Genomic DNA, 23,778 nt, shown 5'->3' on the forward strand with positions numbered 1-23,778 from the left:
GCCTTTATGACCCTGTGTGAAGCTCTCTATAATTTGCTTCATGCAATTTGTTATGACATGAAAATTAATGGTCATAAGATATTAAGACAAGTGTCACAAGGGTGGTATGATATATCTGTTTAACAGTGTCATTATCCATACATTGAGCCCCCTTATGACAAGTGTCCCGTACTGTAAGCCCAACTATCCGTGGACACCGCTGCTGGTGTGGCAAGATTTTTTTGACAGACATATGATTTAATGTACACAAAAATGGTGCACACCCGAAAATTAAAGAGGTGTAGCCTGACAAAACATTATTTTCCATTACAGACATGATTTTGCTATAGCCAACACTTGTGAGCACAGATTACCCATTAAAAATCTGAACTATGTTTCCATCATTAATACACTACGAAAGGCTACAGTTTGTGCATGCTCTCGTGACACAGGCTATTATTTATTGGACTGCTATGAGTAATGAGTTTAGAATTAAATATCGGGCCTATTGCATTGTGGCCAGCTGAATGAAGAACCCATTATGATCCATTTAATTAGCTTTTTTATACTCATGATTTTGGTTCACTATTGTCTTTATTGTTTTGTGTTTAGTGACATTGAATCATCTGATGTCCATGAGAAGTGTTTTAATAGTTGTTTTTCAGATGTTGTAAATGCAGACATAAGAATGCTGTTGACCTTAGCCAGACTCAAATACCTTTTGGTGGTTGTTTTGAATGTCTAACCTTTTCTTGTGTAAACAATAATTTTCTAGGAGGTGTACAAAGTACAAAATACACTGCCACTCAAGCAAAAGACATTGCCACTAGTAATATACAGTGCAGGTCATTAGTATTTGGACAGTGACACAGTTTTTGTTGTTTTGGCTTTGTAACTCAGCAAATTGGATTTAAAATAAAACGATGCATATGGCCATAATTTGTGGACTGTTGGCTTTAATTGGAGGGCATTTATGTCCATATTGGGTGATCCCTGTAGATCTATATAGGAATTACTGGGAGGGAAACAAAGTGTCCCCCTGGCCTGACCCCATACCCAAGATTTGGAGGAAATTAAAATATAAATCAGACCTGGTAGCATAGGCCTGAGCAACTGCAACAAAGTCAACATGAGCCATTGAGCCTAGCAGTCCAATATTGGCCCTCCAATCATAATGAACTGCACCAGGACTTTGGTTCTAAGAGGTGCCTCTGTTCTTTCCTCAAAAATACTTAAGACTCATCTCTGTTATTACTGCTCCCCTACTGAAAAAAACAACTGCAAGTGCCTCAATAGTGGCATTGGTTAAACTAATCAGTTGGCTTTAAAAGTTGGTAAGGCGCAGAGTCGATATATTCATCAGCTTTTCCCTCCCCCACATCCATGAAGAGATGTTAATTAAATAAAGATCTGCAGATGTGGCTTTGAGCCTCTCCGGAGGCTGGGTGTGTTAATTGAATGTGCTGTACGTTGCAGGATATCCCCAGAAGGAGTGGACATTGTGCTGGACTGCTTGTGCGGAGAAAACACAGGGAAGGGGCTAAGCTTGCTGAAGCCCCTGGGAACCTACATCCTGTACGGTGTGTATGTCAGAACGCACCTTGCCTCAAAGACTGCCGGAAGAGGAAATATCCTACTGCTAGCTTTAAAACGGCATTCATAACAGACTTTATACCACGTTCACACTAACAATAGAAGCAAAATGGATTTTTGGCTCCATTCCCACCCCTATTCAATAACTCTTCATGGCTTTATTTCAGTAGTGAGGATGATTGTATTGTTTTGCCACATATATAAGACACGTTTCACTTCTTTACCTCTGTGAATCTCCCTTCTCTCCAAGTCTAAAGAAAAAGATTGAAGATTAATATGGGTTAACAAGTAACGCTTTAACATGTTTCAGTTTAACGTGTGAATATACAACAAATTGGAACATTCACCTATTCTCAACCAAAATCCCTTGTGCATAGCCAACTCCTCTTGAATACTCTAAGCCAGATGGCGCTTGTGTGTTCCAGGAAATAAAAGCTCATTATAATCAACAGGTGGCATAATTTAAACATTGACAGTCTTTATAGGAGTGAACAAACAACGTCTCCTTTTTATGTTGAAAAAAATACGTATATTTTAGTATTTTGGATGGGGATACTTGTCTTTTTTTATTTTGGGAGAAGTTTTTTGTTGTTGTTTAAGACAGCACATAAATTATATAGACAATTCCTGTGAGACCTCTCATTTGTATATTAGTGTCTGTGCTATTAATATTTGTTTCCAAATGTCTCGGTGTCTTTTTATGCCGTCCATTACTACAGTTTTGTTGCGTGGAAGCCATTAGACAATTCTTTAATGTTCCTCCCAGCAGGAGTATCACCCTAATCTCAATTTTATTTTGATGTGAAATGGCAGAGATTTCACTTTTATGCTGTTTAGCTCAAATGAATATAGAAATTGAAATACCATTGGAAGGAGAGTCCTTTCTGACCTTTGAACCTTCTTGGAAACCATTTTCAGTGGTTGTGATTGGAAAAGGCCATCCATGAACATATTACATTATATGTTCACCTTTCATATGCCCTTGTCCACACCATTTTTATAGCTTGCATACCATCCAATTAATCATCTGGATATTTACAGAAGCTATTGGATATATTTTTCAAGAGTATAATAACATCAGTACCTAAACCAAGGAGTAAACCCTACAGCCTTCTGGTTCCAACTGTAACTCCAGCATTTTTCAGCGCAAATAACTTAGTGACAGACAAGGTACTCATACTGCTGTATTATACTTAAGTCATGGGCCTACCAGGTGACTCACTTTGCACAAGTGCTCATCATGTGCGTAGGCTAGGCTCTATAGTTGCAAGTCTGAGCCTATAACTGTCATTACCTGACTATGACCTGGAGTGTGCAGTGGCAAGATAAACTGAAATCATCTCACCATGGATACACAGTGAAATATTTAGTGTTAAATAAACTGAACAAGTATATTTTACTCTGATAGAGAACATTTATCCCCTCTTATAAACTCTGTTTTGAATAAATACTAAACCTTTTACTGTTTAGGGTGGATTTATATCTACCAGGTTTACTTGAGCTACTGCTAAAGTAGTGCCTTCCAATGGTGTGCCAGGTTCCCAAAGGTTACCACCTGTAATCAGTGAGAGTTTCACCTCCTTTGCAATTGACACCTGCTCTCTGCTGTAGTGCTGTGTGGAATGTAAGGCGTAAAATAGTCACAAGCTCACAGGTGAGTGCACGTGCTCCAGCTGCAGTGTCCCTGGTTTGTGGTTTCTGATGATACAGCACAGACTTCTGTGCCAATTCCAAAGTTAGGTCATTGGCAGAGAGAAGTAATTCACCAGCTTTAGGAATGAGCAATGATGTACGAATGCAGGCTCTGCTGTGGTCAAACTGGACAAAATAATCAGTTACTGGTGCTGACAAGCCTCAAGTCTTGTCATTTTACAGTCCTCAGTTATTACTGTTAATGGAACCGACGACAGTACACGAAATGCTTGCTCCACTAACCAAAATTTTGCCTTGTGCTTTCAGGTTCATCAAATATGGTGACCGGGGAAACCAAAAGCTTTTTCAGCTTTGCTAAATCTGTGAGTATGACTGCTGGGATCTTTTGCTTTACTAATTACGTATGTTTAGCTGTGATATTGCTTTGCAAAATCTGTGCGCATACATACACATTAGCTTTATTTTACCACAGTGAGTTCTCATTTTACTCTGATAACCTGATGCATGACAGTTGGTAAATAAAATAGACATAATTTAAAAAGACATTGCACACAATGCTGCATTTAACATCAAACAAAGCAAATCACTTGGGGTTGGGGGGTGGGGGGTGAACAGAGTTGAGCCAAAATTCATGGAATAATGCCAATGCACTTGGCATTGAAAATCAATTTAACTGCGTAATTAAAATTTGGAATTGATTTAAGTGTATTTAGTGAGTGTATTTTCCCATCATTTGCTGCCATGAACAAGAAAGTGGCGAGACTATCTTTGGAATGGCCCTTAGAGGCCTAATGTCATATTTATATGGTGTGAACTGCCAAACATCAAGAGCAGATAAATTAAATGACAGAGCATGGTTCCTTCAACTCTCATGAAGGAGATTCCAGCCAGAACTGCAAAATTCTAACTGGTGAACAACAGTGAGTGAAGCAACCAGTGGGAACATTTACCTGACAATATATTTGGGAGCACGTATACTTTTGCATGAGAGAAAATACAACTTGCATTAGAGCTGAAGGAATTGTGCTCTTGCATTTAATTACTCTGCTCATGACAATCGGCAGTAAAATTACACCATATATTTGTTTACTGACCTTTAACTTCGCTGGATAGAAGTTGGAGTCTTTTGCCTTGCTGGATGTGTCGGTGTAACCGGAGCTGTTATCTTCACTTTTGCTGAATATGTGATGAGAACTGCTGCTGTGATTGCTGTATGTGCACATTGTGTCTTGTGGACACAGGATCATGCACATGCAGGAGAAGTGTATGGTTGTTTGCTTTTTAGGACACTAATCTCTTCCATCTGTTCTTCTCCTGAAACAACAATAATACCATCCTAATCAGCATGAATATTTTTAGTAACTATGGTATTTCTAAAATAGCAAAGATCTGAAACCTTCCAATAAAATGGTTATTACACTACACGTTAGTCTTGCCTCAGAGGGTAAATCACACACTAAGTTGTGATACGTGTGGATGTGACATTCAGAGTTTCTGAGGAGGGCAAAGTTACATTGTGTGGGTGTTTGCACATATGTGCTTAGATGTGTGTGTGTGCGCGCGCGCGTGTGTGTGCGCGCGCGTGTGTGTGTGCTTGTTTCTGGATGCACGTGTGCATGCGTTTGTGTGCATGTCTCTATTCACACACATTCACTGATGCGCACTCCTATTTTTGTTTGACTTTTAGTGGTGGCAAGTGGAGAAGGTGAACCCTATCAAACTCTTTGAGGAGAACAAAGTCATTGCAGGATTCTCGCTGCTGAACCTGCTTTTCAAACAAGGCAGAGCCAATGTGGTTAAGACAGTGATGCAGAAGCTCATCTCTCTCTATGATCAGAAGAAAATCAGACCCCTGGTGGACTCACTATGGGCTCTAGAAGAGGTAAGGGTGCAGGATTAGACAGTGAGAGGAGATGGACAGCAGTCTCTGCTGGACTGAAATTGTATTGTGTGGTGCGTCACTGCACGCAAATGTCTCAGCTGTAACCCCCCACTTTTATGTCCTGGCATACTGTCCGGTGACCTGCTTTGTGGCATTTGTTTATCCTATTCTGAGACTGACAATGCTTGACATGCACAGCGTGGAAGTGGTTTGTAGTTGACCGTAACGCCCAGAAATGTTTCTTCTGTTTAAAGCGGTATAGGGAGCTCCCCTTGTGGTAAAGTGGCCTCATTGTGCTGTAGCATTCAGGGGCTCCCCCTGGAATTTTTTGGGCCCCAAGAAAAGATCTCACATTGGGCCCCACCACCCCAGGCCACCCTATCCATGCACAATTTCTGCACAGTTTTTTGAGGCCCCCTGTCAGTCAGGGCCCTTGAAATCATCATAACCCCCCCACCACCACCACCATATGCCCCTGCAGCATTCCACACATCATCTGTAACATCTTTTTTTTTTAAGCTATGTCTGAAGTAGACCGTGATGGGGCTTTGACAAGTAGCTGATGCACCACTACTGCTATAAATAATAGCTGCAGAAATAATTTGAAAGAATGATGAGATTCACTTAACTCTCCCAGTTGTTTCTCAGACTTCCAACATTGTTTGTGTATTCTCTTCAGCCTCCTAGAACAAAGCATTAATGTCTCATTAATTCATCTTTTATTAGCATAATATTTGCAAGACCATCAACGATGTTATTGTTGTTCTATTGATTGAAGTGAGGAATGGAGGTTGGCGGAATGCTGAGAGCTTTCTGCTTAAAAGAACATTACAGCATATGGTATCTGCGTGTGATAATTTTTTTGACTAATGCCACTGCATATTATGCTAAGTAATGGACTTCCAAGCAGACATTTTATGCCAGGATCAAACATAAACACAAATGTGACACAACATTTTATTATATTGTAAATACCCAGCTGTTACAGGACTTTTTTCATAATGGCTATTAAATCCACCGTAACAGTAACAATAAACTCAGTCATTATGTGGCATTAGTTGGCCCTGCCAGTAGATCCTAAAAAAACTTTAAAAAATGGTTTATAGATTGCTATGCGAGAAGGCTGCCCTCTCTTGTTAGTATTTATTTGATGAATGGTGCACCAAAATGGTGCTATATATATATTATATTGTAACATGAAAATATGAATATGCTGTTTAATAGTTATGATCTATAAATATAACAGATGTTATCATTTTAAACTTTGAACTGTATACAAAAATACTGTGACTCATAAGAACACAAAAACATGGTTTTCATATCCTGATGATGAAAATTTGTGCAGTTGACATTTATTAGATCCAATATATTGGATTTTTGCCATTTTATAGTTTTTGCTAGAAACCTAAATGGAATCTCCTCTGAAACCATTAGAATTATACTAACCATGCCATTAACCACATAACCATGTTATCATATACGTACTGTATATCACTGTGACCATGAACCATAGCATATTGACATAAAGCTGTCAGTATTTGCTATTTAGACTTAGAAGACATTAAAATAAAATGTTATGCCCAAATCTGTTGCTGCAGTAAGGTTATATATATCATTTGCAGTTTTGCATGGAACATACAGTAAAGATCATTAGCACAAAGCTTGGGAAAGAAATTGCACAAAACATGGCATGCTTTCAAATTAGTACACATTCATTTATGTCTCCTTGGATCATAATCATACTTTAAGAAAATAATTATTTATTCGAATTGTTGTGGCCAAGAAGTACATATCGAATATTACCTCTGGATGCTGGTAGTAAATGAGCTCCTAAGTGAAGTCTGCAGCATAAGAAAATATTTAAATGCTTATGTTTTGTGGATCTTGTGTGCTCTCCTTCAAAACATTATGTGTATAACAGTTTTCTTGTGTAATGACAGATGCATGTCCAAAATGTTTTTCTAGATACTCAGTTTGACTTAACAATTAATTTGCTGTTAGTGCTGGAATATCTTTTTCTACAACTCTCTTAAACTCTGTTTGCTATCCCAAGATTTTCGCAGTAGTAAAGACTATTCAGTGCCTGAATGCTGAAACTTCAATACTGAGAATTTCAAGTCCAGGCAGCACTCTTCTATGTTTAAACCTTTTTCAATTTCTAAAATGTTTTTGGGGCATCAGAGCATTCTTGCTCGTTTTCTATGGCTGCCATTGTTTTGGTAGTTAATGCAGTCTGAGACAAAGCAATCGGCAAACTCATGCACATGGAAGGGGGAGGATTGTTACGGTGGCTGATTGTGTTGGACAGTAATTACATTTGAGCTAAGCAACTGACTGGTGGCTGATTAATATGAATGTTTATTCTAAAATAAGTCCAGAGCACCGTTAGTCTTTTGCACAGAAACACATGCAGCCTCAGTATCTACAGTTGGTTTCTGATTTTCTAAAATATTGCTATAGATCCAATCCATAATTAAACACACAACTTATTCCCTTGGCTGGAGGATAGCAATTTGTCTCTTTCAAGTCATAGATAACATATAAAGCCCAAGAATGTCATGGATTCGTACCAGCGACTAGTAGTAGCAAATATATCAGTGGCATTAATGTAGCATGTATGCCGCATTCCCAGTTCCAGCTGCTATCCCTGTCAGCATCTTATGGGGTGACAATCCATTATCAAATGGCAAACCTGACCCACAATCCTTCATTGTGAAGGGTTTTCCCCTGTTCCTCTTTTCTTTCTCTAGGTGACTCCCACTAAAGCATTGATTTTGAACCCTGCACAAAAATCTAGGTCTTATTGTCACTGGCTATTGGCTTTAAAGGCGTAGTGTTGTCTGGGTTGCATATGGATTGCATATCAATATGTAATACTCCTGTAAAAAAAATTATAAGGATATATATGTATATATATATATGTATATATCCTTACCTTTGAACATCTATCAGTGTAGGAGGGAGACCATCTGTTGATACTAAAAGGACAGATTTTATAGCCAGTGCCTAATCCATCTTTGTAAAAATACACCTGTGGCTGTAGCTCTGTGTGTGTTTCCTCAGATGTGTGTCCGTAGGTTGCCACCAACGACAGTGACATGCTTCATCCATAATTTCCCTTCATTGCATGCTACACTGTGACTCGGTCATTCTCGCACCTTAGGCAACTGTCACTGATGCAGATGCATCCTGTCTGGTCCTCCATCAGCAAATCCAAGTCATTAATATTGCTTTGATATTTGTCACCCACATGCATTAAGACCCCGACTTGCCACCATCCAATCCCATCCTGAATCTAAACCCAGTGCGCCTTACCAACATCTTAGGTCTCTATGTGTATGACCCCACTGACCCCAGGTTGGTCTTATTACCCTTTCTGTGCTCATCCTGCCAATGAAGCACCACAGGTTACATTTGCTTCTGAAAGGTGAATCGGCAAGTAGTGAAGGGAGAAGCGGGGTGTTGATGGTATCCTGCAAAATGCGAGAGACCCTCCCCCAGTGTGCGCTGTAGTTTTTCACCAGACTGAGACACCTGTCTGTGGTACGTGTGACACCTGTCTAGGGTTATTGCTGTGCAGTGCACTCCTGAGTGCATGTGCTCCATCCAGTGAAACAGGAGTGTTAGATGCTATTTGTGCTGTACTGAGGCAAGCTCACTGAGCAGTGTTACCACAGGGTCCTTGGCCATGGTTTGTTATTGTGCTTTCTAATGATGCAGCGATACCAGCAGAGACAGCTGTTTATCAAGGTTACTTTCAAAGCTGTAAATCAAACAGTCAGAAAAAAGAATTATACATTGAATAAGAGCCTGTTTCTTGAATTTTGGGCTTCTGCATGTGGTCCGGTATTTCAAACAAAAGGCATTCTTGCAGAGGAAATATTGTGTCCTTGCTTTTTCACGACTTTGCTTTGAAGCCGTGGATCCTGATTTTACACACTTGTTACTGTGTGTTCTGAGTCAGATACAATGCTTTAAATGCTCAGACCGGGGCCGGATGGCATTTTAAAAAAACAACACACTGCCATTGGAGTTCACCGCAGGTTATGTAGGCCAGCGCAAAGGAGCTGACTCTTGCGTTTGATGTGAGGGCAGAGTGTATCAGGGCTTTTCTGCAAGCAGCTGAGCTATAGCAGAACCTGGATGTCCACCCTGGCGTATTGACGCATTTTTAGATTCAGGCACACGTTTACAACAGGGGCCTTCTGCCCAGGCAGATAAACCACCATTTCTTCTCTGTGGCCTTTGACCCTACTGTAGATGTGTGTGCAGCAGGGTCGTCATCACTCCACTGGCTTAATAAACCTTAGTGTGGTCCAAGCCCCCGCCAAGATAACAGACCAGGGTCTCATTCTGTGTTTTGAACTACAGATCTAAGTGAGTTTTCCCTAAGGAATAAACTAAAAGAAACACCTTGCATAGTGATTGGGTTATATAGAAGATATTTTATTTTGCTTTCAGGTATATCTGTGTCTTAACCAGACAACCTTAGTCTTGTCAGTCAAATAGAATTGCCCAACCCTCTTCAATGCTGGGCCCTCACAAGATGGATGAAGTGTATATTCATATGGAATTCAGTACATAAACAGTATTATGCCAATCTAATTGAACAAATGTTCAAATGGAGATTATATCTTTGCCCTGACAAAGCAATGGGATTGAAAAAATAAAAATGAGCTGAATACCACCCAATTTGTCTGTGATTCACCCTATAATAGGCCAGATACAAATGATTTACATAAACCTCCCTGCTATGCCTTGATTTTAAAAGCCAGTCATTTCACTTAATTGCCTGTTCTTCACTGGTTAGATGTTCTCTTTAATATAACAAGATTTGGATTCAGTATATCTCAGTGTCCATTAAGCATAAAGCTTTAACTACACATGGACAAGTTATACCGCCCTGTAATTTTGTTTTTATGCAAAATCTTAAATTGCAGCAAATGTACTCTTTGTACACCGATTGCTTGCATATAAATAAGGGGTAATCAAAGAAACACAAGCACTTTGGTCACTGTTCCTTCCTTTCAGAATACATTCAGAATTGCAACTATAATCATATCATCATTTTCAGAACCTAATCTAATAGCTTTGTTTTCCAAGTGTTTTGTCTGTAAAGTTTTAAGGGATAAATTTTGATTATAAATTCTTCCCTTTCAGATACTTGTCTCCAGAAGGGTATTATTTCATTTTTTGTGGGATTCTATAGGATTTTTTCATTTCTAGTAAATAAACCATATACTAATATATTCCTTATCAGGTGCATTGAATATAATCACCTGAGTGCCCTCTCATTTAAATTAAAGTCTTGCCATATGGTCTAGTTTTGTGCAACACGATAAACACCATCATGATTCAAAAATCCCAGAATGCCTTATTTCTGCCATATAATTATTAGGACACATCCAGGAAGTGCTATATGCTCAGCTATGGGTCCTTGCCCAATATGTAGTTCAAATGTGGTCCATTGGTTGTTTGCGATTGTTACTTGGGATTAGCCTAAAGTGCAGGTAATAGTTCACATGCAGACACCTTGTTATCTGCCTGTCCCCAGATGATGTCAGAGCCCTTTACAGTTTCCAGTCTTGTGTTCCCAGCGTGAACAGAATTATATTAGCATGACTAATCTTTTAGTGGGCTTACTGATGAATTTCATACAAATCTAAAATAATATTTTTGACTCAAGGTGATATTTAAATTTTTAAGGAGGTCCATTTAAAAAGATTCTCAAGCTAGAAAACTTTCTGTGAACATGAATGTTTTATAAGGACTTCAGCATGTGGGAGAGCTATGGGGCTGGGCTTCAGTAAGCCTGAGAAACTACTGCCATTTCACAGAAGACAGCTTGCTCTTTCCTTTTATGGTTATTGGTCATTTGTAAAGAAGATTCTTGATTCATATACTTAGGTATACATTTGTAATTTTGCAGCCAAGCAGGATGGCACTTTGTGTTAGAAAATATGAAAACTGAATTATTTTATTATAACCTTCCTTAAATTTATGGATTCTTTCTTTTTTGACACAATTCACCTTAAATATTTGATTATTTGATCTGCTTCCCTTGCTATTTTGATTTTTGGTGAAATAGATGGCACGATGGCACAGGGTCAGTCTTGCTACTTTGCGATATTGTGCGCTTTGTTGTCAAACATATTGGTATTGTGTAGTGTATTGCTCCTTACAGCGCTCCTCCTTTCTGTTTCATTATTTTGGGTGTTTGTATTGGTCCTTCCCCTTTACGTTGTTGCTCATTTTTGTTTGTTGTGGGTGTTGGAATACCAAGTAAAAACATTAATAAAACAGGTATCTTGAGAAGGTTGTACTGAAGACATGGACAGGTAACCTTTGGATATATCACAATCTGTGTAGGAGAGGGGGGGTGGATTCTATGGACAAGCTACTGTGAGATAAGACAGTGTCCAGTTTTTGAGTTAAGATCAAACATTATCTACACTATAACATTCATTTGAAATGTGTTAAGATTCGAGAAAAATAAATGCCCCATCTCGGTCTTGACGTCTGAAAGGCCAGATGCATGATAAAGCCAGAAAACCAATCATAAATTGATTTGGGTGAGCATGGATCATGGAGAGGAGAAGACGTGCATAGCACAGAGATAGCTCTGACTGTCACGTACAGTTATCACTTTGCTATTCCACTCGGTTATTTCAAAGAACCTTGACCTTTTTTCAGAGCCACGCACAAGGGAACAGCTTTGTACATGGCACTTTGCTAATAGCAAAAGGTCATTAGAAGGAGGGACCTCATCACCTGGTGAAATGAGATCCATTGTTTGTGTGAGGGCTTCATCTGCTTCATCAAGCTGCTGTGAGCTTAGGCTTATTCAGAAACTCTCTGACATTCTCACCATAGAAACGGGGGCTGGCAGGTGGCTCATGCTGATAAGACTGGAGTCTACCATATAGCTTGTCCTGTGGTTTGGTGTCCATTTCTGACTGTGGTCATACTGACTGGCACCACCCAGGGAGGGAGGGTTTCAGTCACCTGGGTGTTCCCTGTTCATTGCGTAAAAGCAACTCCTCTGGCCAGTCAGGTGCCTGCACTCTGCCTGCACCAGCAGTCCATGAAGTACACTGTTCCAGTATAATGACTGCACATCTCAGCTGGTGGACTGAAAAGATGCAGTGTCTTGGGGAGTGTGTGTACTCGTCCTCCATTTCCTTCTGTGTTCTTTCTTCATTTTCTTTGATGTCTCTGTGACACCCCTACCTCTTCGATGCATTCATGGTGAAGAAGCCCTGATTCATAATTAGGCATTTTCTGCCGGTCTGATTTTGTTTCCCCTATAGAAGTATTCAAAGCATGTATAGGTGAATTTCCTCAACCAATTAAAATCAGCAATTTATTTTTAATGAAATAATGATCTTTCATGATATCTTATTTGTTCCGGTGTACAAATAACAGTGACAGGCCTCAGGGATATGGTGACACAGATATTGGTGTTGTTCATAGTTACTCTCAGCTAAAAAGAAAAACAATGGAGAAATAGTCATGAACTTCAGAGGGCTCATTAACATGGTGAGTTTCTGATTTGCCTAAACAGTGCTACCTCTAATGAATAGATTTTTTTGTTCATGGTTGATTGACTTTAGTAGTTTGGCAGCCGGAGCAGAGCTAAATGTCCTGAAAGCATGTGTTAATGAGGCCATTCCAATGTCTGCACTGTATAGTGAAATTGCAGGAAGAACCAATGGCCTGTCTATTATTTTCACCGCTTCGTGCACATTTGTAGCTTGTAGCTTGACTATTCTGAAAGATTGAGCGGTATTAACAAGCACCGTAACACCCTTACTTATTATTTTTGAAATCCTTCATTTGCCCTCAAGGCAGCATCTTATTTTCAGACCACTAACCCATAAACCCTGTAATTGAGTTATTTTTGCTGGTGTCCCTTGGGCCATTTTAATTAATAAAGTGTATGTGACACTCGTAGACAAGATCTCTTCATTTTCTGTTAAGCGCATCAGCTTTCTTCCAAGAAGAACAATGTGATAATGTAAGTACCACTTTTTGCTGTGCTGTTACAGTAGAAATACACTTTAGAAGAGCTGAGAAATTAAGCCTTGAAAATTTCATTCTTGTCATTTTTATATTTTATTTCTTGTGATTTTCATGGAAACAACAGTTATTTCTCTGCCTCATCAATGCCAGAGGAACGGAACCCCACGAGAATTTAAAAAGGTAGTCATTTGCATAGGAATCAAAAACAAATGCTTGGGATTTGTAGGAATAACTCCCATTTGTATTAGTAATCCAATGCAAAAGTTAACAGAGGAAGGTGCCTACATTTGAGTCATGCAGGTTTTTTAGATTCAGACAGTATTGATTGTTGAGACCTTTGCTTTTCACTAAAGTCTAAAGGATATTTTGTTACTCACCGATGTGTATCTAGCCTAGTATCAGAATGCTGAGGAAGGGAGAGTGCAAACAGGCTGCACAGTATGAGACAGACTGTGCTAAAGATAATGTAGAGAGCACAGGATTACTGTGTTTGATCTAGAACATCAAAGTTACCAACAAATGTATGGTCAATATTTGAACTGGCCCAGCTTTTCATAGTGTAGCAAATCACTTGGTATAATTTGCTAGGGCTTTACACTACTTGCTTTAATGTCTGAAAATTGTGCCTCCCTGTCTGCCGTCCTTGTGCTCAGCGTTGCAGGTCCAGAGGATAATTTAATCATCTGAGTTTGGTGGCTCAAAAACTGCCACACATCAACACAACCTGTCTGGCCATCGGCCTTTGGTTTGAATTCATTATTTCTGTGCCAATGTGGTGAACAGCTCTTAAAATAAAGAGAGGGGTGTGTGGGGGATAGGTAGAGGTCTGCTTGGGGAGCAAAAAGAGGGGCATATGGGGAGAAGAGCAAGGAGAATACAGGGAGAACAAAAGGGGGCATGAGGAGCACAGAGAAAGGTATATGGGCCGCAACAGAACAGTTTATTTTTTGAAATGATAAGTAAATTACATTCTTTTTTGCCAAAGATCAGCTACCCATTTAGAATGGAAATTGAAAAGCAGGAAGGACGATTTAGACCAGGAGTGGGCAACTGCAGTCCTGTAGGGCAAGTTCGTATGCAGGCTTCTGCTACCATCAGTTACCCAGGCTGATAAGTCATGTACACTAACACTGATTCATGCTCGCAGATTAGACCACAATAAAACGCTACAATACAAGCATACTAGCACAAGAACGTTCATCAGCTGCTGTTCAAATCACAGAATGTATCTAAAATGTCAGATCATGTAAATGATTGGACTAATTAAAAAAAAAAGTTCTTCTGAAATGCAGAAACAGGGCCCTCCTGGGCCCTCATTGCCCATCCCTGATTTAGACTAATTAAAAGTTGGGTTCTAATCCTGAGGGTTCATGCTGTGAAAGCCGATAGCCTCTTATCTTACACAAGTCTTGCCCGCTTTCCCCGTGTTAATGATTAATTAATGAACTCCAGGTTGGTTTGAAACAGGGTGATTTATAAGTAATTGCTAAAGTTAATTTTCTGTATTGCGGTTGAATATAATGGCGCACTCTCTTGCATACATGTAGGTTGAGACATTCAGAGCTCCTGTTGGATTCTTTGTGTATCTCAGGGTGTGCCCTCAAATACTCTGATGCTCTTCATTAATTTGGCTTTGCAGTTTTTTGCAGATCTTGCTACTTTGCTTGTGCCAACATGAAGATTTCCTTTTCATTATCTTTTTGTGTTTCCTTCTGTATGCTTCTGGTGGAAGGAGCTGAGTACAATGAAACAGCTGAAATACAGTGCCACTACAGTGTCACTTATGAAGTGCTGAACAGTGGGTTCAGCACTTCATAACACTTTATTTGATATTTGTGTATTTGGCACATTCTGGAAAGTTCACTCTGCTGCAGTTCTACTCTTGCACTGTATTCAGAGGAGACAAATAGATTCTTGCCAATTATCTGTGGGCTTCAAGTGCTACAGTCAGCAAGTCAAGGTTAAAGAGCTTTGTGCTTTTGGTGGGTATTGTGTTTTGGCTTGAGCTGACATGGGATACATTTAGAGGATAAATTAGACAAATTAACTTGATATTTACCTGAAATGAAATACAGACCAGATGTTCTTTAGCCCATATAAAGCATACTATTGTCCTCTGATGACAATACTCCCAGATATGTATTTTGGATGAATAAATAACATTTAGTTTAGAGTTAGGGTTTGTGTTCTAACCCTTCTACTGGTGCATATGTTTTCTTTGCTTAAATGTTTAACAATAATTTAATCACTAACTTTGTCTTCATTTGAAACAGTCAATCTCCTAGACAGTTCACCAAAACCTCTACTTTTTTTTGCAAATGATACAATTGAAGGACAGTTAGGGTTTCTACTGGAAACAGGAATGCTTGCTTTCAAGGGCAGACCACAAGCACAACTGTGCTACCTCTTAACTTTTTTCTGTCGAGGTATTGGAAAATGTGGGCTAGTGGCCGTCAGGGCTGTCCAGCTATGGGAGTGTCCTGAATGATAATGACCCAATCGCAGGCTTTGACCTTTGTCTGAGAAAGTCAATACCTTCCCTTTGTAGGGAGTCCAGAGAAAAGACCGCCTGCCGTTGGCTCACCATTAACATTATTGAGTCTCCGCTGGCCAATGTTCCTCTTCCATTTTATTTAGCATTTGATGGCCTTGGATAACCCTTGTATCCCTGATGACCACATTGCCTGCCTGTTACCGCTATTGTGCTTTCCTCAGTTTTACTAATTACCTCTCTGTGCAGTGTCACTTCCAGTGCTACAGCAATTTCTTCTCAAACAGGGTCCTGGCAAATTATTTACTCCAGATAGTGACAGACAAAGAGTGGTGGCTGAATTTAATTTAAACCATGATACAAGAGGAGCCCTTGGCTTTAGTAAAAGGAGCGCTAGATTAGAAATCTGATTGAATTATATTTTGATATATTTGCTTTAGATCGGGAATCTGGCAGAAATATGTTTTGATATATTTGCCTCTGATTCAACAGCCGATGAGTAGAACTAATATGTTTTGTGAAAGGCAAACAGTCAGTGCCTCTGTGGTCTGCGTGTCATTAGCACTTCCCAGGTGCAGCCCCACTGCTCATTTCTGAAGCACAGCAGCTTAGCCAGGCAGGGGAGTCATTGGTACACTAATGCATTTCACTGGATTATAATGCTGCATCTGTTGTGCGGAGGTGAAAACTCATTAAAGTCCACACTAGGGGTAGGTAACTGCCGGTGGGTACTCGAGTGAACAGCACATAAATTCCTACAAAGAATGCAAGCAAATGTTAGCAGGTCATTTGTTAATTCTAATCAGAATTTCAAAGAGGCATCTCCCGTAGCTACCTGGTATAAAATTTATTCATTTTCCTTTTGGAACATTTTTGATGGCCGTGCTATATTAAACAGAGTGATGTGTTTATTGGCGATGTGATGAGCCTCTCATTTCTTCATAATCTTGTTCCGGTGAGCCTCTTGAATGGCTCAGCTTCTTCTAAGCACAAGCTGAGACTTCAGGACTTCAGGACATCACTAGCTTGAATACGGTCTTGCTGTTTTCCGCTGCGACCAGAAGCTTGCAGCAGCAGACGCAATTAGTTTCATCCCAATGGGGGTTGGGATTGGCCTGGGTTCCTTGTGTCATTGCTTTAGTGTCCACTATTTATTCGCTGGTCAGACAGTTAGAGATTTTCTTTCAGTTGGCACTGGCTCTCCTGTAATATGCTGTCTGGCTGCCTGTAGTGAAGTAAGTCACTGGCTCATGAGTGTTTAGGAGGAGTGCAGATGTATGAGTGGGATAGAGGGAATGTGCTTCAGATGGAGAAAAATGAGTGGGAGTCAACCAGGGAACAATTATGAAAGTCAAAACGGCTTCCACACATGCCTGATTCAGGGAATTTAATGATGCCTCTCAGTGGACAGCATAGGCTGCACCTCAAAAGATTTAAGATTTGATGTATTTTGTTTTATGAAGGGGTTCGATGTGGGTACAAATTACCTTTCCTTATGGAATGTAATTCAAAACACTCCACTCCCCCAAAATGGACTGTATGGGTATCTATTTTGCATTGACATTTTTTTTTATTTTTTTTACATTTTACAGTTTTTTTAGCTTAAAGAACTTTTATGTCACAGATCCTACAGACGAGTGGTGTTTTTGTATTCGCTCAGACTTGAGATACATTTCAAAAGACTACCTTTTATTTCTGGCACCTTGAATGACAAGGTGATTGTCGAAAGAAATTTCTGTGATGTCTGGCTCTTGACTTCCCTACAAAAAGGTTTTCGAATGTGCCCAGTTAAGCACTGGACGGTTAATAATTATTTTTCAATGAAAGATGTAGCTTGGTAGCTAAAGAGAATGTGCAGTTCTAAGGAGGATGACAGAGGGATATATGAGATTGGTAAAAAAAAAAAAAAAATACATCAGGTGCAAATTACACACCTTCCGATTTGTCTTGGTCTATCTCATGAATGTGACCTTTCTAACTCGTGATGTATGCGTGCATGCTTAAAATACTGACTAATAGTTGAGAGAGCTGCTCAGTTAGATCACATGTGGACCTAACTCTTGTATGTGGCAAGCATCACAGAAAAGGCAATGGTATCTTCTAAGCACACATTCATCAAAGTCACTTCTCAATAGGATAAAGCCCACAGGTAAATAGAAAGGGAGAACTAAGATTTATACCCCTGAACTGGAGCAATCAGTCATGCAGTGATGTAATTGGGTCCTGAGCAGTGTACCCAGATTGTAATGGTGTACCATTAGGCCATGATTCAATCCATTCTCATGGGAAGATGCACAATTGCTGTTCTTTTTGAAGCTTTTTGTGACTCAGTTCCTGCCAAATAACAGTTTGGATTGAGCGGTACTTTGCACCTAAATTCTCAGAGATTAGTCTCGAGTTACCTTTTTTTCGTATAAACTAAATGGGTCGGAGAAAAAAGAATATTTGCTTCAGCCCAGACATTTCTAAGCTTAGTTGCACCAAGCATTTTGTGTGCAACTTGAAAGTGAAGCTCAGGTGTTCTTTTTTATAGTAATTGGAAGTCATTTGCCTATTTTAGTCTATTTTTTTCCCGTTTTGTTATTGGGAAAGAATTAGTTTCACTTGTCACAAAAAGCTTCAAGAAGAACAGTTAAAAACACAAAAATCCCATGAGGAAGTTCCAAAAGAAGAACTACCGTGTAACGGGGAGCAGGTATTTGTGGTTATGAGATGGAGATATAGTCTTTATCATTTATGGTTGTCAATCTGAGGTGGGTGAGCTAAAAGTGGAGTGAAAATGGACACTTATTTTCCAGCCGGGGCATGGCCTGTGGCCAGCCGTCTCACTGACGGAGCGCTATTTTAGCCATGGATTTTGATGCGTCTGAGCCCATTTGGTGACTCACCGTGCGCTGATGTGGGAGGAGGGGTGCTGTTCATGGTGTGTTAGTGACGATCAAGCAGCACATTGCAATCTTGGTGCAGCGCATTGCAATTTTGGTGTCAGCCTGTTCTGCAGTTTGCGTCTGCGCTGCCCACCTGCTCAGACCATGTCTATGGTGGAAGTTGCAGCCCGGTGTATGACGGGTTGTGAATTTTAGGGCTTTCCCAAGCAATGCACAGATAACCTTTTCAAAGGCCGGTCAGCCATTTGTGTGAATCTTATGCTGTACAATTTGACTTTGATATAAATACCCACATCAGGAAAAATGCATATTTTGCATTTATTGTTCATTGTCTTTTTTCTTTTTTTATAATGTTACTTCCTGTATTATTTCTGTTTTTAATTGGTTATGGCTGTTCTTATATTGCACTGTATTCTGTTCTTTTCCTTACACCAGTCTGTAATGAGAAGAATAGCAATAAATGCAATTAAAATAATCTTTTCAATTTAATCAAGGGACTGTAGTTAAAATGATAGCTTCAGTACAGTACATGCATTAGCTGCTTTAGTTATCTACTCTCGCCAGTTGCGTTGAGATGCAATAGATTATTCCATGACAACTCAACACTGGGGATGCCACTTTTTTGTGTGATAATCAAACTTGTTTGTATCTTAGGAAAATTTAAATTTTTAATTTGCTAAGGGTTAAAAGGTGTAATCTCATTGCCTAGGTAAAATAAGGAACCCAACTGCACTGTGCTCTCATCCGTGTTGTGCTTATGGTAGCAACTTCAAAGAGACCTATAAACAACCCATGTTATTGTTTTGTCTGGAGGGTGTACCATTAGGTAGCCTAAAAATAAACTTATGAGTCGTTCTATCCGCATAGCCTGTGGGCTGTGCATTCCCAATGGAAGATTCAAGAACAATAGCTCCGCCGCCCCTCAGGAGTGCCATTTGGAAGTATTAGATGTTCATTGCCATTGGAGATAAAATTATAACCGTTCATTTTTTATATCAGGATTGAATTCCAACAAGCAAAAATAGGAATTATTGATATTTAATTTGAATGCTTAATTTTAAGTGGTTAAAATTCAATATCAATAATTCAAATTCTATCTACTTGAAATGTAATTATTGATATCAAGAATAGCCATTTTAACTGGTTTTAATTCAATTTCTGATATCAAGAATGAAAGGCCCCATTGAAATGAATGGGAAAAATGCACTAATTATAACTAGCTAAAAATGATTTTTGATATCAAGAATTTATCTTATGAGATTCGTTCAAATTCAGTTTTGTGGGAAAAGTGACTGCCCTACTCTGCACCTCCGACAAAAGAATGTTTCCTCTTGGGAGTAGCTTCTTATAATGACTATATCCTTGTATTCCATTGCAGTGGTAGACCATGTAAATTGGCATTGCATCTGGGTGCAAAACGTACAGCTCTTAAAAGGAATTAAAACCCGGTAATTTGATTGGCTATGATTGAATCCAGCTGCAACATACACATTGATCATTTATTCAATCTAGTCCAGCCCAGTTTTCACCTGTGCACCCCACCTCTGGTCACGAAAATACCTAAATTCAGTAGCCACACCCGGTGTGCCCATGCCCTGCGCCACTGACTGTGCCCATGCAACTTGCTCAATTAATTCATTGTTCCTAATTTTCATAATAATGGTTTGTGTTATTTTTTTCTCAAAAGTATAACAAAAGTCATTACCCCAGGGCTACATTATGGGTATCAAATATCAGAAAGATCTGAGAGGTCAATATTAAAAAGGAGAAATTTTTCCCCCTGAATTACCCTTTCATGTCTTTCAGCAGTTCATTTCTATAGCCCATGTGTAGCTTAAGCAATTGAGGTAAAATACCTGCTGTCATTAAATGGTCCTTTACAGTACCCCTGTTGTACCTGCAGTCTGGGTACTTAACCCTGCCCCTCATTCTGCCTTGTCGCGCATTTACAGATTGTTTCACATGCAGCCAAATACATTAGCTGGTCTACTCACGCACCTTTATCAAGAAGGGAGCTTTCTCACCTGCTCGAGAGAATGGACAGCAGCTTTTGCACTTGAATCCAGGAGCGTTAGCTGTGAGTCACACTCCATTAGTGCCTGAACAAAGGCAGCTCCGGTAGCATCCTCCCCCGTGTGTTTCTGCTAATATTGCATGCGAGCCTCTGGCTCTCACTTGCGTCAACTGGCTTTTCTGAGCGCATATGATTTCGTGCAGCTGTCTGGGTGACGGCAGTGCCGCTCTTTGTTGCAGGCCCACAAAACATCCTCTGAGCCATGCGAGATAAGCAATTTACACACCTTGGAGCACACAGATGTGTAAGGCCTCCAGAGGCTTTCTGATTGCATTTACCCTCGGTCATAACCAGTCCCCTCTGGCTCCTGGACCTGAATATAAAATAGTTTTTCCTTAAGAGAACAAAAAAAATATTCTAACTGCAATAAGTGTAAAACCCTTTCCCTAGCTGGTGACTGAATTCAGTAGCAATCTTGACTGTGTTTAGAAAGAGCAGAGTGTTTGAATGCTTGCACTCTATGTCTGCAACTCGTACTTGGGTGTTCAGCTGATGTTTGTGTGCAGCTGAAATTGCACAGTTAGAAAGCCAGCCTGTTTGAGAGAACCGCTATTGCGATAAATTACATCACTGTTTGGCAGACATAGTTTCTCTGGTCAGCTCAAAATAACTGAATGCTTAATATATGCAACTATACCTAACTGCTCTAAGTCAATGTATGGCGGACTTATTCAACAGAATATAATTGCTCTGAGACTGTGCCAAATCATACATCCAGCTAAGTGATGAGACTGTTGGCTCAGGGCTTTGGGCATTTGTGCTATGTCATGATGAGTAGTGGCGAGACATTTCCCTTGATTGTACCTGTGGAGTTGATGGTTGTTGCCAAACAGAAATTAAATGCTAAGGCAGTCGAGAGAAAGAGGAGGATAACACTTGAAGATTTCTGCGCCTGAAGAAGCAGACATTTTCTAACAACCTCACTAGTTCATTGAGCATATGATCCACCAGATTCTGTTCCAAATGAAACTGTAGTTCTGGTCTCAGTTCTAACAGTGGGTGTGAATACTTGAAAGGTGCTGGGACAGTAATCTGTCTGCCCAAGTTGCATCTTACCTGTGTACATCTGTTAAATCATACCAGTTTTGCACAAGCATCACAGTAAGGGTTTGTTGTTAAAACCGCGCAACAGGCCCGTAAGCGATCACGTGCAACACACTAATTGCATCGTATCACTACCCATGTATGGACTGACCCAGCAATACACAGCAGACCAAATGAGGCTAAAGTACTTTGACATTTGAAAAATGGGTGAATGCCTGAAGGGAATGACGAGATTTATTTCACATGACATGCACAGGAATCGTCACATTGCAAGAAAACAAAATTAATCGGACTTTCTCACCCTCACATGGAATCATCCATGTGTGGTGAAAACAGATCACAAGGACCAAGAATAAAAGGTCATCGGGATGGAAGAATGCAAGGCAAAAGGAAAGAAGAAATGAGACAGATAGCAAGGTCAACAGCAGAGCAATCTAGCACGTGGGACTGTGGCTGCCAAAAGTCTTCTCTGAATTTTCTTTTGACCAGTCTTTTATTTTACCCAAGGGACAGAGAGATAGTTGTATTATGGACCAGAATGATGTTTGTATGGGTGCATTGGAGACAATGATGCGAGGCAATTTATGACATATATTTTTATGATTGCATCTGTTTCTCAACCATAAAATTGTCCTAGGGGGGGGTAGGAGAATAGGGTAAAAAAAATCAATGCACTCCCAGGAAACCAGGCAGTCTGAGAATTCTCCTTCTTATAAACACATTTGCCATATTATGTCTTCTGTACTATAGCCATTATCCCTGTGTGGTCTGCAATATGAGATGTGTGGACAAAATGTAAACTCCATTTGCCTTGAATTGAATTGAATTGAATTTTGAAGATGAGAACCAAATTGTTGCTTTACTGCCTTCCAGATGTTTAGGTTGTTATCCTTGACCTTATCGAGCTCTGTGAAAATGAAATGAATTTGTAAGATTGTCCAGAGGTGCTCATGATCTATATCCTAGCTGTGTTGTGCATTTGATGGTAATGCCACCACTGTGCACTAACTGCCCATTGGATATTGATTCACAAGTTATTTGTTTCCACTGCCATTGCCACCTACTGGGCAATATTCTGTAATGCAATCACAACTACAACTGTTCTACTGTATGTCATTTTCAATACCATATGAAATGGAGAGCTTGCTGGAGTAGTAGTAGTAGTAATAATAATAATAATAATAATAATGGTCATTTCATGCAGTCACAGTCTCTGGGTTGGTAAATAATGGTGATGGAGATGGTGTTATTATTTTGGCCCTAACTACACACAAGCAAATGTTGAGCTCTTCATTGGTTCCTGAAGTCCAGCAGAGAACTGTCTATTATTTAAATTTTGTATAAATGCCAACACTGTCAGCATATGTAAAATTAGAAAAGATCATCTTCAGAGTGGCAGTTCAGTGCACAGTGTTACTCATGTCATTTCTTGTGTTGCACATACAGTGTAGTGATGTTAGTGAGGGTGTTAATGAGTACTGCTCACAGAGGTGTTGTTCTCACAGGTGAAAGAAGCTATGCAGAGAATTCATGACCGTGGAAACATTGGAAAACTCATCCTGGATGTAGAGAAGTCCCCGACTCCCTTGGTAGGTGAATCTGATTCCTTCAGACTTACAGCCTTTTGTACTCATATTTTTATTTATTTGTAGTTTCGGTGCGACAGTACATTGTGGTTGTAAATAAGAGGATATGATCCTTCACCATTGTGATATTTTTTACGAATCATTGCTTCAATATTTCACACTCTTTTCCATAAGTGTACTTTTTTTAAATCATTGGAACTTTTGGTTCCAGTAATTCATATTGTCTTAAGAAAGTACTGGAGAAGTGTTGTACTTGAGTTAGCAAGTTTATTGGGTGTTTTTTTCCAGTATCTAATATATCTGTCCAGTGAATGGGGGGTAGTACTGCTGCTGTGACCTTTTCTTGAATTTCTGAATTTGTATTTAGTTAATGATCTTGATCATCAATTAATATCGATTCAGATGCCTCAACCTGGCCCTAAAAAAGGTTCCCTGGTTTTTTTAGGAGCTCAGGTAAAGGGGCGGGAGTAATTATTTTGACTAATTAAGTCAAAATGTAATGAAGGTGTGGATATGTCATTTGGATCTGGATGCGCTGCAGAAGCAGCGCCTGGTTGTTTTGAACT

The 23,778-nt window shown here is 39.7% G+C and overlaps 1 protein-coding gene across 2 annotated transcripts in view; it reads left to right on the top strand.

Annotated features, from left to right (window-relative positions):
• Positions 1 to 23,778, top strand: part of LOC135255533 (synaptic vesicle membrane protein VAT-1 homolog-like) — a 37,889-nt gene that overhangs the window by 9,743 nt on the left and 4,368 nt on the right. For both annotated transcript variants that reach the window (XM_064336835.1, XM_064336836.1), the window contains exons 5-8: positions 1,456 to 1,559; positions 3,532 to 3,587; positions 4,913 to 5,107; positions 23,132 to 23,215. In XM_064336835.1, the coding sequence (XP_064192905.1) occupies positions 1,456 to 1,559; positions 3,532 to 3,587; positions 4,913 to 5,107; positions 23,132 to 23,215 (439 nt within the window). The remainder of the gene's footprint in view (positions 1 to 1,455; positions 1,560 to 3,531; positions 3,588 to 4,912; positions 5,108 to 23,131; positions 23,216 to 23,778) is intronic.

Source organism: Anguilla rostrata, chromosome 5 (assembly GCF_018555375.3).
Source record: "Anguilla rostrata isolate EN2019 chromosome 5, ASM1855537v3, whole genome shotgun sequence".
Taxonomy (NCBI): domain Eukaryota; kingdom Metazoa; phylum Chordata; class Actinopteri; order Anguilliformes; family Anguillidae; genus Anguilla; species Anguilla rostrata.